This window comes from Cenococcum geophilum, assembly GCF_001692895.1.
Source record: "Cenococcum geophilum 1.58 unplaced genomic scaffold K441scaffold_17, whole genome shotgun sequence".
Lineage (NCBI taxonomy): Eukaryota > Fungi > Ascomycota > Dothideomycetes > Gloniales > Gloniaceae > Cenococcum > Cenococcum geophilum.
Window position 1 is genome coordinate 922,552 of NW_027137575.1, and position 19,368 is coordinate 941,919.

General features: G+C 35.4%; 1 protein-coding gene across 1 annotated transcript; it reads right to left on the reverse strand.

Annotated features, from left to right (window-relative positions):
- Positions 1 to 18,578: 18,578 nt before the first annotated feature.
- K441DRAFT_717285 (uncharacterized protein) lies at positions 18,579 to 18,960 on the reverse strand (the record flags this gene model as incomplete). Its single annotated transcript, XM_067653991.1, has 1 exon — positions 18,579 to 18,960. A coding segment is annotated over one exon (382 nt), but the record flags the coding sequence as incomplete, so codon positions are not given.
- Between the last annotated feature and the right edge of the window lie 408 nt (positions 18,961 to 19,368).

The following is a 19,368-nucleotide window of genomic DNA, read 5'->3' on the forward strand; positions in this document are numbered from 1 at the left end:
CAAAGCCGTATACGGCACGTGGACGACTCCCTGAAACGAAACGTGGTGATGTCGTAATCGATATCAATGAAACAATGCGTGGCGTCCCCTCTAATTCTGAGGCATTTAATTCTCCAACACCTGTTAGAGTATATCCCAATGAATCGGGAGGCTCAATCGTGATTAACTGGGCATACCTTAATGTGCAGAAAGCTTAGGAACACAGAAAATTGTCACTGTCATCAGAAAGCGCAAATTCGTCTCTCAGAAGGCCGTCGAGAATTACCATTCATGGAAATATGCCTTTTGAACCAGAGCCAGTGAGAACCGGAACACGCAATCATGTTGATTTCGTTTTGCGGCCTTCTATACAGCAACACACAACGTTTGGTCAAATATATCGGCGAGGAACAAATGAATTTAGATTTCCCAGGGAGGCCTCAACAAGTTCCTCGCGGAAAGCTTTATAGGTACTACACTTTAGCCAGTAGCTAAAAATTAACTTAGTAAAGAGCTTATAGCAATTAACGATAGTCGTATTAAGGAGGAAGTGGTAGATAAGTCTCTAGGACTTTAAGTATGTCCTCTACGTATTAAAATAAGACCTTAATTAGTGAGCTTCGTTAACGCCACCTATAAAGTAGTTATACATATCAATAAACTATAGGATTAAGAGTTACTTTATAGCTTAGTTACTAAAGACTTTTTATATTTAGTAGGTACTAGATATAGTAGTAGCAGGGCGTTATTAAGTTTATTAAACTTTAACTCTATTTAGTAATATATAACGTCAGAGCTCGCAGAACCTTATTTTTAGGTGGTAAACTTACCAGAATTAACCGTACTTATAAAAAGTATAATATCAGCGTCTTTTTAAGCAAGCTCTATAACAGTACCGTCTTTTAAGAGTCTTCCGTACAGTTTACCCTATTCAATTTGGCCCAAATACACTAGCTTAAGGTCTGTAAGCGACTAATTAATTTACTTAGTACCTTACTTAATAGGTATAACGGAGCCGTTCCTCCATTTATCTACTACCTTACGTCTTATTTTAGTCGTTTATACTGTTCCTATAGCCCCAATTTCTTCCTTCTAAAGCTAGTTAAGTAGCTTAATACTTATAAAAAGGTTATCTAGCCAGATAATATGCTTATACTTATTAAAATATTATTTACTATTAAGCTCCTATAGGAGAAGATCTAATACTACTGCCTATATCTTTAAAACCCCCTTTTCTTTTATTTAATACTTATCTAATTAATAGGGCCCTTCTTAAGACCTTTTATATACTAAAGCCAGTCTAATATATAGCCCTAATTCGCCATAACCTATATCTTAAAGCCTTTTAGTATAGGTTTAGTTGGAATATTAATAGTTTTAAAAGCTTAGCTGGTAAACTAAGTAATTATCTTATTGACGGCGAGGTGGATGCTAGGCTTCTAATAAAGCCAGAAACGGTCGTATAAGGCGTCGCTAAATATAGTAATCTTATTAAAAAGAGACTCCTTTATCTTATTATTAGGGTAGTTTAGTTATAATATATAAAGCTTTAAATATATTTACTGCTAATAACTCTTATTTATATTTCCCCTAATAGTAAAATTGTCGGGAATGAGGCAAGCGGTCGTCACGTGTCGCCGCGGCACTAGCGTGGCGAGGAGTCTTAAGCTTCTCGCCCTTCCTTATTCTAATGAAATAAGTATATTAACCAACATCACTGTAACCTACTCGAGTAGTCGTTATTGGTGAGTTACCCTGTATAACTAACACTGATCAGTGGTTGAATATATAGTCAACTATAGAGCAGCTAGGTTTTTGAATAGAAGAGATAGTCTCGTATAGGGGTGCTATATGCGCTTATATGGAATAGATCCCGGCGATACTGTGCTACCTTAAACTTGCGGAAAACTAGTAATAGAAGTGTCACTAAGTACTAGGAGATACTAAGTTGTATCCATTATGTAGAATAACCGCGTTTATGAAGATTTGGTTAAGTACTTTAGGTTAGAAGTATTACTAAACCTAGGGTCCTAAGTTAATGTCCGAAACGCGTTAAACAACCTTTATTTCCTTATTCTTTTATTAAAAACGCGTTAAAACAACCATCTTAATACCTTTGGTGTACCTCCGCAGACCGTAGGATTACGATTACTACCTAATTATACGTTGAACAACCTTTAATAACAGCTATTATGGCGTTAACCTACCTAAAGAAGTATAAGGATGACATTAACCCGGAGATATAGAACACCGATATTACTAGCCTTAAAGATGTTAACTAGTAAGACTTAAACGGATTTTTATTATACCATATAGTATACTATAAAGACAGTAAATATAACAATACTATGCTATAGTACTGCGTAAGGGAAGACTTTATTAGATGGATAAAGGGAATATAAACCCCTATAAAAAAGGATATTATATAAGACTTCCGTGACTTCTTATGGGAGTATAGAGTCTTTATACCTATAGATGGGGGTACTATTAGAGATAATATTTAGGAGCAGGTTATTAACGTAAAAGAAGAGCACAAATGGACTTTATAAGAGATTAAGCACCAACTACGCACTATAAGGAAGCTTAACTTACGATAGAATCTAAGTAAGATACCTCTAGAGACAAATCTACCTCTACCTTTAACTCCTCTATATCTAATTTAACCCGTAACTTTAATATTAGATACTATACCCTAACGAGAGCAGGCATAGGATCCTATTACTTTGCGATTTAATAACCTTTAGACTCTACCGACTAGACCTATATCCCTACTATAGCCTATAATGCAACCCCCACCTCCTCTATCTTAATCTTAAATTAGAGGCGGTTTAAAATTGCTTATAAAGCTTATAAAGCTCTATTTAGATTAGGAGAAGAAGTTTAGTAGAGAATTATATAATGTTCTTAATTCAAAACTACGGATCTTTTATAACTGTTGCTAGAAGGTAGGAATAGAGTCTAATTAATACTATAACGCCTATTCCGTTATGCTTAAGGGCCGAACTAGTACCTTCTATTATAATTATTTAGTAGGAAAAGGATATAATTTTAACCGCATAATATATAAGTTAAGATGCCACTTTAAAATAGAAGAGAATAAGTAGTAGTATATATTAGAATAGAGAGAGACTACTTTTTTAAGGATTATTACTATAAACCTAGGTATCCCTCGGCTTAATTATCTTTAAAAGCTCTTTAATTAACTTTAGATAATTTAGCGTAGTTTATCTAAATTATATTAAGAGGATTTTAACCTACACGATTAAGTTATTAGCGTATGCTAAGGCGTTCAAGAATATAACCTTACTCTCTTTAATCCTGTAAATACTTATAAAGGAGTGTATACTTAATTAAGATCTTCTATTAGCACCGCTCTACGCTCTTAAGAAGTATAGTAATTTAACGCCTAACTTTAACCTACTTTAATTAACCCGCCTAACTAATACAATTATAACTAGACTGATTAAATATATAGTGGCCGTAGTAGGTAATATAGTAGAGGGTATAATTAATAACTATAAGGTAAAGGTGGAGGTCCTTATGGAGGTTTATTTCGAAGTAATTGCTAAAAAAAGTATTACGTTTGTAAGAAACCGAATTGCTAGTTAACTAGGCATTTTTTTAATAAGCGAAAGGAGGTATATAATAAGTTTCGCCAGAGTATAAAAAATATTAAAAATTGTAAGGTTACTATAGCTTACTTTTAAAGCTTCCTAGTTTAATATAAAGGTATAGAAGATCTTAAGGGTGAGGTTAATAAGGCCGAATAGCTCTTTATAGATATGGAAATTAAGGACTACTCTCCTAACTAATACTTTACTAAGTATAGTGAGGTAAATGGTATATAAACCGTTACTATTCTTAATAACTAATCTACGCTCCATTCTATTATAAAGTTAGATATCTTTAATAAGCTAAGGGAGAGTGTTTGTATCAACTTAATAATATAATTGAGTCATATCCAGGGGCACAAAATACGTATAGTATCGTATGCTCTTTTGGATGGTGGTGACTATCAATTCTATTGAGGTAGACTACGTGGTCTATATACTGACGCGCCTCCCCCCTGATTAGTCAGCACGCAAGTGGTTGGTGCACTAAACGCGTAACTACGCGTTTGGTATACCACGTGCTATAATTATACACTGGCGGCACTTAAGAGTGACTCAATTGTATATAACCTCCGTAATCGCTTTAACAGAGCTATAAAACACAAAAGAAATATATAGGAAATCCCTCCTAAGGTGCCTTCTGGGCTGCCTTCTAAACGGTGCTCTTAGCTAACCGTAAGTCCTCCTTACGGTCCGTTAGATGAACCGTACGGCCTTCCGACAGGCTATAAATAAACCGTAAGTGCTCCGTTAGTCTCGTTCCACCCATTCTACGACCTTTAGATTAAGCTTATTTATATTAATTAGGGTTTTAAGAGCTTAGTACGGCTTTGCCTTAGTTATAGCGTCCGCTAGGTTATCTCCGCTGCTAATCCATTTAACCTCCGTAATCTCACGTCGTTTATAGGCCTAATGTAAGCACATTAGGTTGACTATAAGCCTCTTCTCTTATGTCGTACCTAGTTTGACTAGGCAATTGTAAAGTAACTTTAAATTAGTGCATAGGACTAGGGGTAATTGCTCCAATTGTAGGATCTTTTAGATTATTAACTTAATTGCGGCTCCTATATTAAAGCTATGGGCTAGTGCGTATAGTTTAGAAGCTAGTATGCTGCGGGTTACTTATTTATATTTAATTAACGACTAATATAGTATATTTGCGTCCTAATTATGGTCCGTAAGTACAATTACAAAGCCAATTTGCGATAATAGGTCCCTATTATTGGCAAAGGAGGCATCCGTAAATACTATTATGCTAAGGGAATTCAGGTCTAGTGGTATAAAAGTAAGTCCTCTTATTGTATTATCAATTTGCCACTAAATACGCTTATTAAGCTGCTTAATATTTTCCTCTTATAGATCTGTTACTTAGGCCGCAAAGGATAAATTATAGGTAGATTTGGGTTGATAAACTATGGTAATATAGGCGCCTCTTGCGCGCTAGGTAACGTATTGGTCCTTTATACTTATAGTCTTACGGGTTTCTTTACGGGAACTGGTAAGGTCCGTAGGCTTTGCTATAACAAGCTTTAGGTTTTAAGCTTAACGTTCCTAAATTAGCTAAATTAGGTTGCCCTTTTATATAATTAAGCCTCTATTAAACTTAATTAGAGTCTACTTAGTTAACTACTCTTACGGCTTTGCTAAGAACTTTACCTCTTATAGTTTAGTCTCTTTAGCATCCACAAAAGTCCGGTCCGCTAAGAAGAGGGTATTATCCGTTTAGAGTCTAATAATACTAAGGCCGTTTAATAGGGTGTATAGGAGGTAGGGGTCGTAGGTCAACTGTTCTATTTTAAGTTTACTAACATAATACTAGTAATACGTTTTAAACTAGTGGTTTCTAGCTTCCGGCACTCTATAAAGGGGTTTTATAACCTATAAAATTGTTCCTAGTTGCAAATTAAGCTTAAGGGGTAATTATATAAAGATGTCTCTACTAAGGTAGGTATTAGACTGCATATAGGCTTGCGAGATGTCCCGTAAGTAGAGGGCTACGGGTTTAGTTTACTATAGTCTAGGCGTAAGTATAAGTATAATCCGTTAACTGACCCGTTAAATTATAGGCGATTGCGTAAGGACTAAGTCCTTTCCCTGGTTGTTATAAGCTTATATAACAAGCCTTAATTTTTCAAAGGCTTTATTAGTACTAGGGTGCTTAATTTTATTAATAAAGCGCGAGTTAAATATACGGACGCCTTACGGAACGTCTCTGTCCGTTATAACCGCAAAGACGCTTTTTTTAAGTAGTCCGTTAATCTCTTTACGTTATAAGTCCGTAAAAGGGGTATCCTATACTAGAACTAATATATATATAGGCGGAGGTTGCCTTATAGATGTGCCTGTAAAGGTTAAGTAATTCTCCATTACGGGGTTCTTTTAGGGGCGTTCTTAACTATGCTTTACAGTAGGTTTAGTAGGTTTAGTGGGTTTATAGGGGACTTCTAGGGTAGGTAAGGGTGCTTTTAGTTTATCTAGTTCGGCGGGTGCTTCTAGTTCGTCTGGTTTAACGTTATAGGTGTATTTAGACCGAAAATAGGGTTTTACAGATGTGCTTCTAAAGCTAGTCGGTTTGCTAGGAAGTTATACGTAGCACGTTTCGTTTTCTACAGCTAGTAAATAATAAGGTCCAGTTTAATTACCGCTCTTACGCTATATAAGGACTTTAGAATTAAGCGGGAGGTTATAAACTAAGGTCGTGTTAGGTCCGTTGCGGTAATATAGGGCGCTATTAACAGCTTGTTTGGCCTGTAATTTAACTATTTCGGCTATTACCTTCCGTATTATAGCTACTCGTTCCGTAATAGACGGGGTAGAAGGGCCTAGGTTGCTTATCCTTGGGTAAGCTCCGTAAACTAAGAGGGTAGGTACTAGTCCGTTAGGGCTAGCGGTGTCGTTAATAGCTTTTACGGCCATCTATAAAGCCAGTTCCTTTTAAATGTCCTTATACTCGTCTATAATAATCTGGTAAGCTCTCTATAGAGCTAGGTAAGCTTATTTAATAAGCCTAATAGACTAGTGCGCCTTAACTAGGATAGCTTTTATTAAAATAGCCATGGCCATAGCATACTGTTAAAATTCCTTACTAATAAAGTTCCTACTAGCGTTATGGGTGATATACTTAGGAGGTCTAAGGTATATATCAATTTAGTAGGTCCGTAAAATATCCTAAGTGTATTTTACGGATATATTTTGCAACTAACGGGTAGCTTAGTAGTGGGTTGCCTTATTAATTATATATAATACTAGGCTGCCGTTAATGTACATAATGTCTATATATACTAAGTGGTTAAAATCAAGGTCCTTATAAAGGGTAAACTTAAATCGGCCTGGGGAACGTCCGTATTTTTAGCAAAAGGAGCAGTATTTAGTTAGGTGGTCGATTGCCTTCTTATTAACATTATTGTGTCCAGAGCATTTAAGGACTCTATACAGCTTTTCGGCTAACAGGTGGCCGAAACGGCGGTATAGGCGGTAGATTTTAGTATTAGTAAGGTAGCACGGGTTATAGTTAAAAGATTCCTAAATGTAGGTCCGTAAGGTCTCTCCCTATATAAGAAATGGGTGTCTAAATCGTCGTGTAATTAGTAGGGTAATATACTTGTTTCCTAGGGTAGTTATAGGGCTAATTAAGGTGTCCGTAACATTGTTGTAGTAAACCTATAACCTGTCTATATCTATAAAACAGAGTAGAAAAGGGGTATCCGCTTTTATTACGTAGAAGTTAACTAGGCTAATTAGGGTCTTAACTGCAACTGATCTAATTAATATAGTTAAGCCAATGCCGAATTGGACGTTTACGGCCCTAGTTTGCATAGTATTAATGTCCGTATTGTTATTTACAGTAGTCTTATATATAAGGTATTGTCTGTAACCTACAGTAGACTTCTTAGAAGTACTTATATTAATTATAACGCTATAGAATTTTTTAGGGGTATAGCGTTCTGTAGTAATATATGTAAATGGGTCCTATTCGCGGTCTATAACGTCTATAGCGGGTCTAATAGGTGTGCTTACGGGCTGGTTTTTGGGTGCAATTAAGTATATAAAGGAGCGGTTGGCTAATACGGTCATAGTATTAAAGGCTTGGCTGTCTATAAAAGGTCTGAAAGTGGTTAGGAACGTCTTTAAGGTCTTCTATACCTAAGTATCTAAGTTAAAGTTAATTATAAGGGCTTCTATTGACTTATTAAGGGACTCCTCTACTTCCTCTCCTTTGTATTCTAAGATAAACTAGTTAATTCGTTTATTAAATCTCTTCTTAGACCTATTACGTTCTTCCTAGGTATGCCTTATAGACTAATATCCTTCCTTACCACATACGAAGTATTTCTGGCTTATTTGTTTATGGGGGTATGCTTTTATATAGGAGTTACTGCGGGGGTTACGGGTGGGGCTTAGTCGGTATGGATACTGCTAGCAGTAGCGGCGGTCCGTAAAGTAGGCATCTAAGTTAGTTTATGGGTTTTGTAGGTCCGTAATAAAGGCTTAAGTACTGCCTAGCAGGTTTAAGACTTCATACGTTGCAATGGAGGACCGTAAATTATTAATAAGGCCGGCTATAGTGTTTATAGGCTTATAATAGGCGTATTTATAGGGTTCTATTTCCTAGTAAGCTATAATAAGCTTATTATGCAGGAAGTCGTCCGTTTAAAGCTTAATATTAAGGCCGTGCTATAGGTGCCGGAGGTCTTTAATAAGAATTTGCAGGCACTCTATAATCGATTTTTTGGTATTCTTATTAATTACGGTCCGTAACTTAATTGTATTCTATTGGGTAAGGATATTACACTTATATTTGGGCCCTTTAAAGTAGTTACGTATAGCCTTATATAGCCTATTAAAGGGAACACTAAGGGGGTTGCTCTTAAGGTTAGTATAGTAGTGGTTAAGTGCTAGGCCGCGTAGTATGGTAGAGTAGGCTTAGCTAAACTCCTATTTAGGAATATTAGCCTTCTAATAGAGGTCCGTAAAGATAGTTAGTTTAAAGTTAAAGTTGTTATTTTTACCGCTATACTTAGATTCGTCGGTGTAGAGCTTAGCTAGGTTGGCTAGTTCCTTACTATAGGTCTTTACTTGGTTAGTTTGCGGATCTATAACTTAAGTAACGGAAGGGTTTTAGTCCGTATTTTAATTTGCGGGGGTATTTTAGTCCATAATTTAGGTTACGGGGGTATTACGGTCCGTAACTTTAGTACTGGGTATACTTTGGCCTATAAGATTAATTCCAAAATCGCTTAGGTTTATAGGACGAATTTGGTTAAGTAGGTTAGGTATAAGGCTAGCAATGCTATTAAGTTTAGGAGAAGTAAAGAGTTTATTAGTGGCTTTAACCTAATCTAGGATTTCCTCTTTAGTCCATTCCGTTTAGTCCTCTTTGTATAATATATTATATAAAGACCGTATAATAGTAACTTGTTTATCCTTCTTAACCTATATACCTTGGTAACGTAAGAGGGTCTATAGGTTGCGGGTAGCTACAAGGTTGTAAGCCTTAAAGATAGCTTCCGTAAAGTCCGTAAAGTCTTCCTTATATTATTCCTATAGATTATTGTTTAGGAGGTTAAAGTGTCCGTATTTAAGGATTTTAAAATTAATATAGTTATTGACGCCGTCCGTAGATGTAAGGTCGACTCCCTAACTCTACTTCTTTTAACCTTCGCTAATTTGCTTACTTAGGTCTGCCATACTATATGTGGTGTAGTATGTAGTAGGTGGAAGAGGTTTTATAGTGGTCCGTAAAGGCGATTAACAGGTCCGTAAAAGTGATTGGCAGGTCCGTAATGGTTTATAGGAGGGCGGGGGGTTTCTATAAGGGGTCTAAAAAGAGGTTGGGGGTATTAAGGGAGGGTGTAGTAGGAATAGGGGTTTAAGGTTTAAGGATAGGGGGTTCTATAAAGGTCTGTATTCGCGTCTATTATACTTCCGGTAAACCGTACTAAGACTTAAATAAGTATACAGAGTTAGTGATAGGTCTGTAATCCCCAACTTCCGACCTTCTAGTAGGTCGTACTAGGATTAAACGGGTGGTCGCTGTTGTGTATCGCTTAGGGGAGGTGTTAAGTAATTGCTGATCTGTGCGCGCTCACTAATTAGTGTTTATATTAACTTAATAATACAATTAAGTTATATCCAGGGGCACGAAATACGTATAGTATCGTATGCTCTTTTGGATGGTGGTGACTGTCGATTTTATTGAGGTAGACTACGTGGTCTATATACTGACGCGCCTCCCCCCTAATTAGTTAGTACGCAAGTGGTTGGTGCACCAAACGCGTAACTACGCGTTTGGTATACCACGTGCTGTAATTATACAGAGAGTTTTACGTTCTCCTTTAATAATAGATACTTGGCGAATGTCTTTTATAGTATTATACTAGATATGGGAGCCGCAGGAGTATCTATAGCAGGAGAACCTTAAGTTTAAGCCCTTTAGCAGCTTAATAGCTTTGTTTAGATTAACTATTTAACGGTAGGCTAATATATAATTCGTTTTAGTAAGGGTACTATAATTTCTTTTAGCATAATTAGGGTTTAAACCCCCTTAGGGTATATTACTTTTTATATTATTCCTATAAATACCTTATTTTTATTTTATATTAGAGATATAGATAAATTAGGCGTTAAGCTTAATAACCTTAAGAATATACTTATTTAGGGAGATAATTAGGTGCCCGTTATGCGCAAGTAGGGTTACCCTTAGTTGCTCCTTTATTAACTAGAAAAGAGTGTTACTTAAAACCACTTAACTAAATTAGAGTTACGCTAACTATACCGTTATTTTAGCCACATATCCATTTATTAATTGCTTAGGGTTCTTTAGTAAGTAGGCTATAAAGTTAAAATTAAGGCAATTAAGTATCTTATAAAGTACTGCTATTACTACTAAATAAACNAGAAGTCCCCTAGNCNATTTAAGTTNACCCTTAAAGATAACTANAACTNTAACTTCTGTATTATTGTTAACGTTATATATCTTAGCGGTAAGCTAGTACTCTAAGTTATTAACTTCTTAACCTTCTTTTAAGCCGTATAATTTTTAAAGGATATATTAGCTAGGAACGTATAGGATACCCTTTAATTATACTAGATTAATATCTACCTAGGACCCCCTAATTAAATTGTTTATAATGTAGGAAAGAACTTCTTATCTATAGAGTTTTAATAATAAATAAAGGCAATGGCAATTAAGGTTAAGGAAGTCCCTATTAAGGTATATAATAATATTAGAAAAGTAAAACGATATTATACGCTATTACGCCGCGTATATAAGATTATCTCTTTAGAACTAGAGGACGTTAGCGAAGAACTTACCTTATAAATGGCTGTTAAAGCCGTTAATAATCCCGCTAGCCCAGATGGACTCGTACCTATATTACTAGTCTTTAGCGCCTACCCTTAAATAACTAATAATTCTTTATTATCTCCCTTTATTATATAATAAGTTAAGGCTATTCGCAAGGCAATAAAGGAGGTATAATGTCTCTACGCTATACGCTAGGTTAATAATATACTAGGAATAAGAAATGGCCTAAATACCTCTACTACGCTTGATTTGCTACTTTAGTTAGAGGTACGCGTATGGCGTGAAAAGGGAGGGTAGTTAGGCCTATATTAACTTATTACAATTAATAGTTAAACTTATACTATTTAGATGCCTTATAGACCCACTTAATTCTATTTAACTGTTATTAAGCCTTACTATAAAGATAATAGTTTTAAGCCTTTATAAGATGCCATAAAAGATGCCTTAGAGGAGAACTATAATTAGCGTGCTCTAGAAGGCGACTATAATTCTAATATAATTGTAGTAAATGTGCTGCAACTATGACGCGGTAAAGGTCGCCTAAAGGGATTATAAAATTGCTAATACCTTATTAATTTTAAAGAGTAATTTGTTACCGCTATTAAGAATAGAGTTAAGTTATTAATGGCCTTTATAACAGCTAAAGAGAAGGCTAACTTTAAGCTCGCGAAATAGCTCTAAAAGAAAGGTCGTATTATAACTTTAGGAGCTCCTTTCTAAGCATCTAATAAGTAGGAGATCGATAGTCTTATTATAAGAGGAGTCTTTAAATTTAAGAAGTATAACCCTACTAAATTTAATGGAGTTCGCATCTTTAAGTTAAGAATAGTTAATGAGATTAAGGGCAAAGCTACTAACGCCCTATTTAAGAAATTAAGGCTTATTATTTAAGGCTATAACGATAATAGTAAGGAGGTAATTCTTACGCAGTTTTCTATAATTTAACGAGCTAGTTAGCGAGTTATTATTGCGCTAGCTCCCTCCTTAATAAAGAATAAAATGGCGGTTTATTTATAAGATATTACTTAGGCCTATACCTAATTAGAAACGCACCTTTAGCGCTTAATACTGGCATACCTTCTAGAGTAAATTCGCTACTAATATCCCGAAGATACGATTATGGTTATACTTAAGCTATTATATAGAATTGCAGAGGTAGGAACTTATTAGTGGGCTATCTATAGCAAGTACTATAAAGAAAAGCTTTTAATAACTACTTCTATATTTAATTTATACTTTTTTATTATAACTATAGGAACCCTATTTAGAATTATTAGTATATAAACTAATAATACAATTATCTTAGGAGACGACTAATTTTTAGCTCTTAAAGAAGATAAGCTAGCGAAGGTAAATCTTATAGTAAAGCTAAAGGAAAAGCTTAATTTAATAATACTATTACTTTTTAATAGATGCATCCTCTCCCTAAATGAGGATTCTATTGCTTTGCGCCAGAAGGGTTAAGGTAAGAAGATTAACGTTATTAACGTTAATTCTCTAAAGTAAGGATACGTGGAGTAACGCGCTTGTAAAGCTTATATTATTTTTATCTGTTAACCTAAGGCTTTATTTAATCTCTCTGTTACTACCTAATACTAGGAACTAACTAAGGATGACGTTTTTGCCCTAAATAAATGTCTTTTTTAGTAAATAAACCATCTTAATTGGGGACTACTCTATATGCCTATTAATCTTCCCACTATTAAGCTCTTTGTATTTATTAATGGATCGTTTATAAATAATAAAGATTTTAGCTCCTAGTTAGGATATAAGATTATTATCGCAAACAAATCTACTAGAGAGAATAACTTTACGATCTATAGTAATCTTATCTATTAGAGCTTAATTAAGAGTAAGTGTGTTACTTAAAGCGTTCTAGCGTTAGAGATATATAGAATAGTTAGCGGAGTTAATATAGTAATCGCAATTGGAACTACCCTAAAAATAATTATAGATTAACTCGAAATTCCTATTATCCCTATAATTATGTGTACTAACTTATACTCCCTTTATAAGTGTTTAGTTAAGCTTAGTACTATAAAGAAGAAGCGCCTTATAATTAATATTATAGTATTTCAGCAGTCCTATAAACGGCAAGAACTCTTTAAGATTTAATAAATTAATAGCTAAAATAACCTAGTAGATATAATAATAAAGGCAAACCTAAACAAGGCTCTAGAAACGTTCGTTAATATAAATACTCTATATATATAAGTTAAAGGTTGGGTTAAAAGGGAGTAGGAGCGAGACTTCGTGACGATGCTTATTATAGTGCTGTAATAAAGTAGACTAAATAACTACGTTGTGGTATAAAGAGGAGAAGAAGGTGGAAAGGGGGTATTATATATAAATAGTAGTGCCGGTTGCTGAGGCACTAGTAGTAGGCTAGCTAATAGTAGGAAATAGTATGAGATAGTATAAAATAGTATGCGTTAGGTTAGTGCCGTAATAGTACTCCTCTCCCTTAGATGGTTTGGTCCCTAAACTAAATAGATAACTCTAAAATAGGCAGTATACGAGGTCGCCGGGTATAGAAAATCCTAATTGGTTAGTTTAGTAAGTAAGGTCGGCAGAACTTTATACTGCCACTCAGATTAATCCGCGTAGCGTTTCTTGGCAAGAATCTAGCTAATTAGACAACTTTAACCGCCAGTTAAAGTTCCGTAATATCTTAACCACTATAAATTTTAATACGGTAGTTGGCTATAACCTTAGCGTAGCTTTTTCTTATCTTGTACCCAGTCTGGGGGTTCTAGCTTTTTAGGGTGTTGCTTATAGAAGCACTATATAGCTTGTTTATAACCCTTTAGGTCTTCTTTTGGCTGCTAGGTTATGTCCTTATAATATTTCTATTTAATTTTATAAGTTAGGCCTTTAGGGTCTTTGTTATATATATTAAGGATTTTCTTAAACTCTTATTTGTCTTCTATGTTACCATTATCGTCTTTCTCTACTACTCGTCCTTGTATATTGCGGCGCTCTATAGTATTAATATTTGCTTAGTTAGGGATCTTTTTAGTAGCCTAGAGGCGGACCTTAGATGTGTAAAAGGATTTGTTTACTTAGATGTGGTCCAGGAGGTCTACTATAACTACCCCTTAGTATACTGTAAGTACGGGGTACAGGCCGTCCTATTTGTTGTCCCATTTCTTCTTAGGTCTATTTGTCTTTATATTTTCTAAGCTAATTATAACTATATCGCCTTTGTAGAATAACGCGCTCTCGTCCCTATGGGTATTGGTATTATTTTTATAGCGTTACTATGAAATTTAGGCTAGGGCCTTAAGCTATATTAATATCCGCTTAAAGCGGTTGGCTATAGAGTCTACGCGGAAGAACTTTTTCTTTACTTATGCTAATAGCGTTAGTAGGCGGGGGCTAGTAGGCTTAATTCCGAGGTGAGGGTTAAAGCTATAGTTTGTAAAAAATGGGGAGATACCTATACTCTTGTTGATTTAGTTATTTATAGTATACTTAGCAAGCGGTAGGTAGTTAACCTAGTTATTCTATATAGAGCTAATAAAAGTACAGAGGTACTTATTTATGGCAGCGTTAATAATTTTGGTTTAGCCATCCGTTTCTGGGTGCTAGGCTAAGCTTAGTCTTAGGGTTGTCTTAAGGTGTTTACTTAGTTGTTACTAGAAGTCGCTAATAAATTATATGCTATAATTGGAGATAATCGTGCTTAGTATACTGTGGAGCTTATATACGTTATTAATAAAGCCGTTAACTAGCTCCTTTATTAAGAGTCCTATTACTAGAATAAGGTGTTATATTTTAGTTAGGCGGTCCATAATAATAAGGATATATTTATATGCCTTACTATAGCGTTGGCATACCGGCAGCGTTGTGATATAGTTAATTAAAATATTGGTTTATAGGCGAGCGGGTAGTTCTAGTGGCTTTAAGAAACTAGGTAGGGTAGAATGGGGGGTTTTAATACAAAAGTATAGAGTACAGTCTTTAATAAAGGTAGCCGTAAATTAGGAGATTCCTAGCCACTAGTATATTTGGTTTAAGAGGTTAAGGGTTCTAACCCGGCTAGGGTGACTAGTGGGGCCGCTGCTATAAGAGTAATAGATAACTTCTAGGTAGAGGTCTAGGGCGTTAGGAATAAAGAGACGTTAGCGGAAGTAGATCTGTTTATTAATAATACTATATTCTAACTTATTATAATAGAGTAATTTCCTAATCTTCTTTGGCTACTAGTAAGCTTTCCGATTACGTAAGGCCGCTACTATATTTTTTATAAGTTTGTTCTCCTGGTATCCTAACTAGATTAACTTATCTAGTGACTTTTCAGCTATTTTAGGGTCTAGAGCAGCTATAAACTCCGCATTATTAAGGTTACGGGACTTATATAGTAATTTTTCTAAGATTATAGGGTTAACCTTCTAGGGCGGTATAATAACTTGGGCTTAGTGGCGGAGGCGTTTATTATTAGCGTCCTTAGGCCTTATTCCTAGTAGCCGGCTTAGGGCGTTAGGGAGCGTAGCTTTGCTGTTAGGTCTGTATATAATTATAAAGTTAAACTATAAAAGGAACTCTGCCTACCGGACTTAGCGCTAATTTAGCTGCTTGGTAGTTATAAACGTCTATAGGTTCTTATAGTTAGTAATAATTTTAAACAGCTTCTTAGTCCCTTGTAGCTTAGGATACTATTCCTCTAAAGCCTTAATAATAGCTAAGAGTTCTTTATTGTAGATTTTATAGTTATACTTTAGCGCAGAGTGCTTTATGGAGAAGAATATAACCGGTTTTAATTTACCGTTATTGTTATATTAGAAAAGGACTCCGCTAGAAGCCTAATTTAATACGTCTGTTTCTGCTACTGTTTTCTTTATATAGTTATAGTATACTAGTACTGGTGCTAAGGTAAAGGCTCCCTTAAGGGCCTTAAATGATTTGGCTTGTTCTAGTCCCTATAGCTATTTAATATCCTTCTTTAGGAGTTTTATTATAGGTGTAGCGACGGTAGAGTAGCCTTGGATAAATTGTTAATAGAAGTTCGCAAAGCTAAGAAATTGTTGTAGTTCTTTAATTAATGTTAGGTCCTTCTATTTCTGTAAGGCCTATACCTTCTTAGGGTCTATAGTTATGTTATTAGTTAAGATAATTAAGCTAAGGTATTTCGTTTTGGTAGAGTAGAACTTAGACTTATTAATATTAATTTAAAGTCCAGCATTACCGAGTCTTTGGATGACTTTATTTATATACTTAGTATGCTTAGCACGTGTTTTAGAAAAAATAAGGACGTTATTAAAGTAGGTAGTGTAGTAGTTGTTAAGGGCGTTGTGTAAAATATAATTAATATAGTTCTGGAATATAGCGGGTGTGTTGTAAAGGCTAAATAGTATAACTAGTATCTTATAGAGTCCGAACTGGGTAATAAATGCTGTAAGCTATTTATGGCCCTTTGTAATCCGGATCTGGTTAAACGCAGTAATTATATTAAGTTTAGTAAAGTACTTAGCACTATAAAGTGCGTTAAGTGTCTCGCGGATTAGTAGTAGTGGGTACCGATTCTTAATAGTAACTGTGTTTAGGCCTTAGTAGTTATGGTAGATTTATACACCGCCGCTAGGCTTAGCAGCGAGGAGGAGTAGTACGGTAGCTAGTAAGGTTGATTTGCGGATAAAACCCTTATCTAGTATCTTATTAATCCATTTCTTTATACACCTAAGTTTAGTAGGTAAGAGTGGTCTATTTTTATAGTATGGGGCCTGGTTTCTAGGGATAATCTTAATTTTATGGTCCTATAGTTAGTAAGGGAGCAGCTTATCTACGTTTTTAGGGAGGAAGTGCTTAATATATTTACGAAACTCCTTTAGTAGGCGTTATAGAATATCTTTATAGGTTAATCCTGGTTTACCTTTTAGGAATTTTTTAATATTAGTGTTAACTATCTTCTGGCGTAGAAGCTCGGGCTTAGTTTTTAAACTTGTTTTAAGAAAGTTGTGGAAATAGGGGGGCAGCACTTTACGGGCTTTTTTTATTATATAGTTGCCTTCTACTAGCCGGCGGAAAGACCTTTTTAATAGGTTTAGTACTTCTATTAGGCCTATAGGCAGCTCCTTAAGTAGCTATTAGTGCTTTTCTTATTTGACCAGTTCTACTAGCTCTGCTATATAAATCCTTATTGCTATTATATCTTTTTATTTATAGAACTGGGTGAAATTAATGGTACGAGTGTATTTAATATTGTCTAGGTTAGGGCGTGTCTAGTTCTCTGGTGCTATGGCTGGGCTAATATAGCTCGGTTGGCCCGGGGGGGCGGAAATAAGGTGGCGGCCCTATATGGTACGCGCGGGAGATGGGTGTAAGGTTAGGTGTTACGGTGGCGCGGTTTCTATAATCCGAGTCTTAGTAGTTCTATGGCCAGTTCTTGCTATAACGCGAGCTGTAGTATGCGTATATAGCATATGGCTTAGTTTTAGGTATTGGGTTGGGCGGTTGGGGTTAGATTCTTAGTAGTAGTAGCGTAAAGTGGACCTTTTTTCTTAGTCTTAGTAGGGCTGGCTGGCCTATTGTTTTGGTCTTAAGTACTAGGGTAGTCTAGTCTTTTACTATCTTATTGCTTTACAGCTATATAGGCTCCCCTTTATTAGGAACGTCTTTTACTATTAGGGCTTTATATATAGTCCTAGGCACTAGGCTTAGTAGTGCTGAGTATTTATATAGGGCGTCCCTACTACCGTTAGTTATCCCCTATGGGAGGTAGTACCTAGAGTAGTAGTCTAAGTTAAAGTGGATTTTAAGCTTCCTAAAGCTAGGGCGGGGCTTATGCTTCTAAAGCTAAGGCATACCTAGGATAATTAGGGTAGTAGGTAAGAGTTTGGTAATAAAAAAGAGTATGGCTTTAGTATAGAGGCTAATTAATATTTAGGTGGTGAAGTAGTCTGTAATAAGCGAAGTTAGAATACTGCCTGCGAGGCGCAGTGGCCTAGGTGCTAGTAGCTTCTTAGTTATAACGTTATACTTTCTTATAATAGACTCTATGTTAGTAAATACTATTATAGTACTACTAGAGTCTACTAGGCTTACTATATTAATATAAACTTAGGGGTATAGGTTACGTAATAAGGAGAGTTGGGTTTAAATAAGGATTAATTTCTTATTACTGTTTACTAATCTAAGATTAATTAGCAGCTTACTAATAGAAAGGACTAATTGATTTAGTAATAGGGACCTAATTCTCTTATTTTCCTCCTTATATAGTTTGGACCCTTAAACGCGACTTAGTTTAAGGGTTTGCCTTTTAATAACTGGGGTATAGGGCTGTCTTGGTGGGGCGGTCTAGTGTCTATCTAGCTGGTGGTGTTGGTTTTAGTTTTGGTTGGGGTATAGGAAGATAATACCTCGCCGATAACGTGGTCGTGTTTGTTTTTTTTTTATTTTATTTTTTTTTTTAGGTCCGTTGTATTATACTACGTACAATACTGCGTATGCAGCCTCTAGGCTATGGCGCTATAGTTCTATATACATAAATCCTTTCTAGGCAGCTTAATATATACTAGTAGCTATGTCCTAGTAGTTTATAAACCCCTAAATTAGGAGTTTATAGTTTCCTAGTAAAATACTAAGATACTACAACTACTAGGGAATGAGAAAATGGTAAGAAAACTATAAGAAATCCTAACCCCTGTCCCTGTCCTTTTGCTCTCTAATATCATTTTAAGAGCCTAGTAGGAGTTGCCTCCTTCTAGAATCCTATCTGTTTTTTTCTTCCATAGATCTTCTTCGCGTACTAGTTTAGCAGCTTTAAGAGTTTTGCAGTCTTTACTATTAGTAAAGTGTTTTTCTTTACAATTAATGCAAAGAGGGGTAGTATGCTGGTAAGGCTTGCCTGTTATTATATAGGTAGAACAGGAATGGTCTTTAGATAAATGTGCAGCCGTATAGTATCTATAGGCCCTAGTAGAGCACCTGTCTCCTATATGGCCAAATTTTTGGCAGCTCGTACACTGCGTAGTAGGAGAGACTTTGAGGTATTTTACTACCTTAGTAGCTGTACCTGCAATTGATATCTCTTTTTGCTTAAGGATTTCTTGTCTTTTTTCTTCGTTTTCTATAGTAAAACTATAGAGCCGAATCTGGTCTGTGGATTGTGTTTTTTTACACTAGATGAGATCCCATCTAGGTAGTCCTTGTATCCTTATAGGATTAAAGGTCTCAATTTCTTCTTTAGAAGCTTAGAGGCCTCCTTCTCCTAGGAAAGGTAGGGGTAGGAACCCTATGGGCTATAATTTGAACCCATGGTTCTAGTTTTTGTTCCTCTTTAAAAAAGTAAAGCAATTATACCAGATTTCCTTGTATTTAACTAGGAAATCCGTATGTATACCCTTCGCGTAGTTAATAAGAAGAATATTTTGGTTTTTCCTTTAGTTCTAGCTATAGAATGCTAAAACAGGTTTTTCTACTTGGCAGTTTTAAATGCAAAATAGTAATTGACTGTTGTTTCGTATAGAGAAG